General features: G+C 52.8%; 2 protein-coding genes across 2 annotated transcripts in view; one reads left to right on the top strand and one right to left on the bottom strand.

The window, feature by feature from the left end:
- The first annotated feature begins 4 nt into the window (after positions 1-4).
- Positions 5-1,548, top strand: PDF (peptide deformylase (mitochondrial)). The gene is made up of 2 exons (XM_005881206.2): positions 5-146; positions 1,022-1,548. Exons 1-2 carry the CDS (start codon positions 5-7, stop codon positions 1,177-1,179), a joined length of 300 nt encoding a protein of 99 aa, XP_005881268.1. The 3' UTR covers positions 1,180-1,548.
- A 2,961-nt stretch (positions 1,549-4,509) lies between these two features.
- The window catches only part of VPS4A (vacuolar protein sorting 4 homolog A (S. cerevisiae)), an 11,148-nt gene continuing 7,392 nt past the window's right edge, over positions 4,510-8,265 (bottom strand). The window contains exons 8-11 of the mRNA XM_014529147.1: positions 7,991-8,072; positions 7,601-7,820; positions 6,500-6,640; positions 4,510-5,347 (exon numbers count right to left, since the gene is read on the bottom strand). Coding sequence (XP_014384633.1) covers positions 5,246-5,347; positions 6,500-6,640; positions 7,601-7,820; positions 7,991-8,072 — 545 coding nt within the window. The 3' untranslated portion in view covers positions 4,510-5,245. The remainder of the gene's footprint in view (positions 5,348-6,499; positions 6,641-7,600; positions 7,821-7,990; positions 8,073-8,265) is intronic.

Raw genomic sequence — 8,265 nt, forward strand, 5'->3', positions numbered from 1 at the left:
CCAGATGGAGCCCTTCCCCCTGCGCGTGTTCGTGAACCCCAGCCTGCGGGTGCTGGACAGCCGCCTGGTCACGTTCCCCGAGGGCTGCGAGAGCGTCGCCGGCTTCCTGGCCTACGTGCCCCGCTTCCAGGCCGTGCAGATCTCAGGTGCGGGGTGGCAGGGACCCTGGGGCAGCTGGGGAAGCGCTTGTGTCTCTTCTGCCTGTGGAGGCGGCGGCCTCGGATCCAGGAAAGTTTCTGTAAAGCTCCAGTTCAGGTGCAGATACGTTGATGGCTGATCAGCGGAACTTCCCGGCGTGAACAAAGGACAGGATCTGGGAAGTGACGGGACTCAGGACTAACAGACTGGGGCACAGCCAGCTCAAGTGGAGGAGCCGGGGTGGGAGGTAGAGTGGGGGTGTTAGGATGGCCCGGTGCCGCTGTTTCCTCACGGCTGGTCCTCTGCTCTGTGTCCTGGCCCCCTCTGTCTGTCACACATTCTTCTGCCCCAGATTAGATCTGTCATGTGGAGCGGGAGAAATGGGACCTCTTGCCCTGCCCAGCCCAGCCCAGGGTGAAGGTGACACCCATTCCCGGCCTGTCATACCAGGATGTTTTGTGGAATGTGGTTCTTTGCTGGGGTTGTGATGATTGTTCCTCCTGAGCAAGCCACTTGGTCCATGAGGGTCAGAAAGTCAGTGGTCTCCCTTACTTTATATTGCACCAAGCTGGAGTACTTTTTGTTAGGAATCGAAAGCGAACAGCAATACTTCAGAGGTGGGAGGAGTGTTCAGGAGAGAAGCACCTTATCAGGAAGATCACATAGGAAGCCCAGCAACCTACCTGTTAGAGTTGGGAACTAAGTTGACTACTTGGTAACTGGCAGACGTGGGGCACCTTTTCTAGGAGGATAAGAGGTGCCGAGTTCCCTTCTGATGTTGCCTCTTGTGAACAGGAACATCCAGGGGCAAGGGAAGGTGGTAAGGAGGCTGAGAGTGATGCAGTTCAGCATGTCCTCACCCAGACTGTAACTTCCTTTGCAGGGCTGGACCCCAGAGGAGAGCAGGTGGTGTGGCAGGCCAGTGGGTGGGCAGCACGCATCATCCAGCACGAGATGGACCACTTGCAGGGCTGCCTGTTCATTGACAAAATGGATAGCAAGACATTTACAAACATCCATTGGATGGAGGTGAATGACTAAACCTTTCCCGAGGATTCTGAAAACCAGGACACAAACACTTCAGCTTTGAGCCAGGCTTGTCTTACTTGGCATTGACTTGCCTCCGACACAAAACAATGGACTTCCGAAGCATGCTGAACCGAGTTGGAGGAAGATGTTAAAAACGATTGCTCCAGGTTGAGCTATAAAATACTGCCTTCCACTTGAGAAGAAAACTAACTCCCCTGAAAGAATGGACATTTCCTGATAATTTTGTATGGAAGATGAATGGGGCAATAACCACTCTCAGTAGACATGACTTCATAAGACCTGTGCCATCAATTCCCAAAGCCAAGATTTGGTAATAAATGTAGGTCCCGAATATCTGAAAGCCGTGTTCAAAAATGCAGATTAAGGCTGTGATTGACTTTATTTACCAAATTCTTATTTTACAAGGGATTTCTGTGTCTTACCTCAAGTCCTTTGCATTGGACACCAGTGTGCTTGTGGAAGTAAACACAGGCAGAATGGCCCCAGTTCATGGAAGTGTTTACCGAGAATCGTATATAATAAAACCCTAATATGCAGAATGACCAGTTGCTATGATGCGCACTGACCACCAGGGGGCAGACGCTCAGTGCAGGAGCTGCCCCCTGGTGGTCAGTGCGGTCTCACAGGGGGAGCGCTGTTCAGCCAGAAGCTGGGCTCACAGCTGGTGAGCGCAGCGGTGGTGGGAGCCTCTCCCGCCTCGGCAGCAGTGCTAAGGACCCCTCGGGATGTCAGGCTGCGAGAGGGTGCAAGTCAGGCTTAGCCCCCCCCCCCCCCCCCCCCAGTGCATGAATGTTGTGCACTGGGCCTCTAGTATTAAAATAAATGAGTACCCACACACATTGACACATGCAGATAGTTTAGGCTTCCACCTTTTGCCTTTCACCTTTAACAGACCTGGGGAGGACTTTTCTGCTGAGATTTCTTGGGCAGCTGATACTTGGCTTGTTCTTTGGGGGAGGCCAATGAGCCTCTTCCCATCACAATTTGAGTAGAAAGAACTTGTGCTTCCTGGTCACCACACTTACTTTGGAAAAATAAATTAGCATAATGATGACTGACCAGTGTTTAACCTTAAGATGTTGTCAGAGGTGAAGGAATTTGTTTCTTTAGGTTGGCTTACCTCATTTTTATGTTGTTTTGCATCGTTAATACTCTTACCAAAGTCCTCAAAGTCCAAATGCCCATGTAGTAAGAAGTCCAGTAAGTTGTTTAGAGAGAATGAATGATGGCTTCTCCATCATTAATAAAACGAACCCTCCTTACAGAACTCTCCTCTAAGGCTTTTTCTCAACAGGCTGAGTCTGGGGGCCTATGAGGCCACGCAAAAGTGAACTGGCTCTCTGTGCATTAAACTCTGGAAGGAACAGGACTTAGCACTACCCCGAGGTGAAGTCAGGCACTCAGCCATTGGGGAAGTCTGTAGAAAGCTCTCAATACTGAAAACATGTCCTTAGAAAAACGAATTCAGTGACCCCCTTTCCCTCAGACAATGTTCAGAGACTGCTGCAGAGTGGCCTCAGAACATTCTGGGCGCTGGCCAGGTAGCTCTACTGGTTAGAGCAACATCCTGATACTTCTAAGTTGCTGGTTCCATCTCTGGTGAGGGCACATACAAGAAGCAACCAATGAATGCATAAATAAGTGGAACAACAAGTCAAAGTTTCTCTCTCCCCCGTCCTCTCTCTCAAATTAATTAAAAAAAACAAACATTCGGATGCCTCCATACAGAGCTCTGAGGTTAACAGTTCTTAGTAAAACACTACAACCCAAAGGCAAATCCTTGCATTTCCAATGAAGAAAATCTCTTCCACCTGAGGCAGCTGTATTAGCCACAAAACCTCACACACAAATCGGCACCTGGAGCTGAGTTTTAGAAAATCAACTTCCACAGTGAAAGCCAATGTAGGTAGAAGGTTTAGAACAGAATTCCAGGTAGGGAAGCAGTGGATTTCAGAGGGAGCATTTAGGGGAGGAAATTCCTCTGCACACATGCGCCATGATTAACAGAGACCGAGGCCACAGCATCAGTCCGAGTTAGTTCAGCCTCAGGGGGTGTCTGTGAAAGCTGTGACTACAGCTATGAGATGAACTGTGACTCGTCTAGGTGTCCAACAGAGGAAATGAGGAAGCAGGTTTAAAAAAAGGGGGGAAGGGCAAGGACCTTCTGATTCAAGTAAAGGTAAAGGAGATAGAGTAATAAAATACGACTACACACAAAGTTAAAATAAAACAGTACAGGCAGGGGGCAGTGTCTTATCCTGGCTTCTAGGCCAGCATTTACAAACATAATGGCTGGCTGAGAGCACATAACTAACCAAGAAGTATATATGTGGGAACTCCAGAGCAAGCAACAAAAATTCCAGTCACAGTTGCTGTGTAAGTGTCATCTGGAGGTCAGGCTGGCTGGCGCTCCAGGTAGCGAGGCTAACTCAGTAGCAATGGAGAGGAGCACCAAGCCCAAGCCTTCAAGAAACATAAAAATGAGGTAAGAAGGCTCAACTCAGCAGACACTTTAAGAATTAGCAGGAGGGGGGCGGGGGGAGGAAAGAAATTAGCTGAATTCAGCAGACACTCCTAACCAGATGAAAGGAACACCACAGTGCAAGGCTAACACGATCTAAGAGTTGGCCACATACTCAGTTCTGGACCATTCGGGTTTGAAGAGTCCCGTGGGGGTGGAGGGGGAACGGAGGAGGAAGGCTGAACAACCCGAGCCAGGCCTTTTCTGCATGTTCGTATCTCATGGTCAACGTGACAGCCATTACTGCGTCTGCTCCGTCAGACAGCATTTCCAGGGCTGCCAGCTCTGGAGACTCGGGTGTCTGACAAAGTCAATCGGGCCAGGCAGGCGATGCAAATGTGTGAGCAGGCCACCTGGGGATGGTGAACGCACAGCATGTGACAACTGAATAGGGCCGCCCCTGCTCGGCTGCAGCTGATATGTGGCCTCCTGGGGACACAGGCCCAGCATTACCTAACTAGAATTTTTGTGTCTACTCTTGAGTTTTAAATGTTGGCAGCAGAGCAAACAGCTGCAGGCCACATCTGGCCCACAGGCCTCCCAGTTTGAGACTCTGCTCGGGAGGCTGGACAACAGGAACAACTGCCCGAGTCCCTCAAACACCCCTGGCCACACTTTTGAGGCCCCGGGGGAAGACAGGTCTCAGGAACCTGACTGGCATCTAGGCCTCGGCACAGTGGCGACATTCCTACTTCCTACTCTGCTGAAGAAAAGACAGCAGAGAAGACTAGGTCTTTCTATTGGAAGCAAGCATTACCTTCCAAGAGCCCAAGAGTCAAAGATGAAATCACTCAGGTGGCTCAAGAAGGGAAAAGGATTTATTAGCCCACTTCCAGGACAGGGACCCGGGCGGTGGCTGGGTTCATGTTCTCACATTCAGAGGGAAGAGGCAGCAGTGAGACCCGCCTGACTGCCTTCACTCCTTCTGACGTGCACAGCTTGGTGTTCACAGGCCCCTCTCCTCCTGCAGGGAGGAACAGGGCCCGGGATGGCGACTTGGGAGTGTGCGGATGGCTTGGCTTTACTCTTGGCCTTTACAGGCACAGCTTGGGCTAGGGTTCCAGGGCATCAGCCATTCAGTTCACAAGGAGCGACACTTGGGTCTAAAAGGAACGGGCCATGGGGGCTCGCAGGTCTGCTGCACCAACCCCACTGCTCGGCTGCTCCCACTCCGTGATGCTCCAGGTGATTTTGACTTTATTTATAAACAAGACGAAAATCCAAGCAGCATTAATTTAGAGGAACAAAAAAGGCTTTAAAAACAAACATGGAGTGTCAGGACAAGGAGTGGTGAGCATCCAGAAGAGGAGGAGGAAGTAGGAAGAGCCAGTATTCCACCCGCTGCCGGATGTGCTTCTGCATCTCTGCGGCCGGGAGCCCCTTCCTTCCTGCTCCTTGGCTGGCGGCCAGACAGCCCAGGGGACACGGAGTGATTTTAGGACGAGCCCTGCAGCCCTGTCTGGCCACCGACATGAGGAGTGCATGAATTTACCGCCATCAACCTCCCTCCGTCACCATCACCAGAATGAAAAGCTTTTAACTCTCCTGTCCAAAGTCCTCTGAGAATTTCTTCACTTTCAGGAGGTCATCTGCATTCACGGTGGGCCGGGTGGTGGCCAAAGACCGGAGCATGTCCGACTGCAAAGACAAAAGCATGCAGCTGAGGAGTGGCCGGCCTCACGTCCTCGGCCTCCCAGCGTCGCAGATCCATGCAGTCGAGGGTGGAGGTCAGCCTCAGCCCCAAATGCAGCCTTCCCTCTGGCAGCCTGGCTTCTGCCTGAAAGCCTCCCCTGAGAGATGCTCTTCCTCCTGGGGCAGTTTCTGTCGGTTCCAGATGGGCCTGCCGCCAGCCCCAGGGAACCTAAGCTCCCGCCATCTAACTCCCGGGAGCAGCTCTTTCTACCTGCACGCCCACACCCGCTGCAAAGGCAGACACCTGCCATCAGAATGGGCAACGCCAGGATAAGGAGGTGAGGACTAGCCAGGAGAGGCTGCCTGGGCAACTGCATCAAATCACACCAGGCTGACATGCATTTGCTGGTTCCTTCTGTGTACAAAACAAGCCAAACCCATGGAATGAGGCAGTTGTATCACCTGGCCTTCACTATTTTTAAAAATATATATATTTTATTGATTTTTTTACAGAGAGGAAGAGAGAGGGATAGAGAGTTAGAAACATTGATGAGAGAGAAACATCGATCAGCTGCCTCCTGCACACCCCCTCCTGGGGATGTGCCCGCAACCAAGGTACATGCCCTTGACCGGAATCGAACCTGGGACCTTTCAGTCCACAGGCCGACGCTTTATCCACTGAGTCAGACCGGTTAGGGCACTATTTTTTTTTTATCCTCACCCGAGGATAATTTTCCCATTGAATTTTAGACAGAGTGGAAAGGACGGGGAGAGACACAGAGAGAGAAACATCTATGTGAGAAAGACACATCAAGTGGTTGCCTCCTGCAAGCACCCCAACTGGGGCAAGGGATCGAGCCTGCAACTGAGGTACGTGCCCTTGACTGGAATTGAGCCTGTGACCTTTCAGCCCCCAGGCCAATGCTCTATCCACTGAGCTAACCCGGCTAGGGCTGGCTTCTACGGCTCCCATCCTGGGACTGAGTGAGGACTGTGTCTAACAGCAGAAGCCCCAGCTACTCAGAGCCCCAAAGGCCATTCTCTGTTTAGGAGCCACAACAGCCTCGGAAAGAAAAGGGGAGAAGCTCATTTTTATTCCTGGACGCAAGCCCTCCGTTTTCCGGGCTGTGCAGTCCTCTCTGCCAGCTGGCCACTTACCATGCAAACCACAGGCTCTAGGAGTTTGTCACTAGGGACATCCATCCAAGTCATCTCCATGGCCCCTGGGTCCCCTGGAGAGCATGGGGTCAGGAGGTCATCCGTCATAATGTTAGGGTTGGTGCGCGAAGGGCCACAGACCTGGAAGAAACAGGCGTGTGATTGGCTGGCTTCTGGAGAAGGGGCAGGACACCGCAGGTTTCTGAGTCCTGAAGAGAAGGTGAGGGCAGGGTGTGAACAAGTGCCTGGATTTCTAGGTCGTTAGTCTGAGGAGGGAAAGGCTCCTTCACGACTCTCAGGCCGAGTGGTCCCAGCGGCTGGAAGTCCGACTCAGAGGCTGGTGAATGGCATGCTATTCCAGCCACTGTCCTCCAGAATCTCACTGTGTGGCCCCAAATGCCTTGATACCTTCCTCTTCCTCATTCACTCAAATCTCACCACCAACGCAGTGGCATCAAAAATGTTTTTCCACCCGGAATCTCTCCATTGGCCCAATCTCCCAAGTGTCTGAAGGCTCATCCCCTCACCTTCGTCAACTTGAATGGCACCCAGTGTGGCTTATCCTTTAAGAGTGCAACCTGCCCCTCTGCCCCCAAATCTCAGACCTCCCTTCCCTGCTCCAGCTCCCCCCTCGCCACCCTCTGAGAAATGAGTCTGTTTTGTTTATTCGCTGTCTCACCCTCTAGAAGAGGCTCCTGGAGGGCAGGGATTCTGTCTGCTGTGGTCAGTTACAAATGTCTCCCTAGCATCTAGAAAGAGGCCAGGTGCACAGTAGGACCCTTGGCAGCCACTTGACAGAGACCCTCTGTGTGAACGGAGTTCCTCCTTACGGTGTGGGATTTTGTACCCACCACACACAGCACAGTGCTGACGGCGGGGGTGGCAGCGGGGACCACGGTGCCGTCCCCTCGGCTCACACAATCTGAGATGGTCAGGCAGGAAGAACTGCAGGGGAGGGGAGAGCAGGGACAACCCTGTCCGGGCCCTGCAGCCAAAGGGTTCATTTTGCATTTGCCCTTGGTGCTCCAGGAGACCCACGAATGTCAGCTGCTGTCCCCTTCCCTGCGACAATTTCTAACCAATGCCTGCGGGCTCACTCACCTTTTTGAAGTGTGTTGCTGACTGAACTTTTCTCACAGGCTGCATGAGGGAGTCCCGCACAATGATGCTGATGTCTGCGCCCGAGTAGCCCTCTGTCTTCCGGGCCAGCTCCTGGATGTTGGCGTCCGTGAGGCTGTGTGGCGTGCTACCCAGATGCAACCGGAACATCTGGGAACGGGCCGCCTCCTCCGGCAACGGGATGTAAATCCGCTTTTCAAACCTAGAGAGCCAAGCACACGGCTGGACTTGAGAGCAGATGGAGGAGTCTTAATGAAGAGGGACAGCGGGCTCACAGAGCTGGCTGCACTCGGCTGCTCACCATGCAGACAGGGAGAAGCCTCGAGACAGGTCAGGGGAAAGACCCTGGCTTCTCCTACCGGGGAGACTCACCTCCTTCTAATGGCCGAGTCCAACACCCATGGGATGTTTGTGGCACCAAGAACCAGAGTCCCATCGTTGTTATTCCCCACTCCTGTGGACAAAGGGAAGCAGATGCTGACTCAGAGGACCCGAAACAATCAGTCAGAACCTGCGGGGAAGGACCTCAGGGGCTGTGTCTCCTGAACGGGAGCCACCCCTGTGCCACCTCAGCCGGGGGGCCCTAACTGGCTTAGCGGCAGCGAAGAGCTTGGCTGCCCTGCCGGCCTCGGGAGGGGCGGGGGCGG

The sequence above is a fragment of the Myotis brandtii genome, unplaced genomic scaffold (assembly GCF_000412655.1).
Source record: "Myotis brandtii unplaced genomic scaffold, ASM41265v1 scaffold670, whole genome shotgun sequence".
Classification (NCBI taxonomy): Eukaryota; Metazoa; Chordata; class Mammalia; order Chiroptera; family Vespertilionidae; genus Myotis; species Myotis brandtii.

Bases quoted from the DNA above. Each gene is read 5' to 3' on its own strand.
- PDF (XM_005881206.2), top strand. From the start codon at position 5: ATGGAGCCCTTCCCCCTGCGCGTGTTCGTGAACCCCAGCCTGCGGGTG. The intron at 147-1,021 runs GTGCGGGGTGGC...CTTCCTTTGCAG, and splicing joins CCAGGCCGTGCAGATCTCAG to GGCTGGACCCCAGAGGAGAG.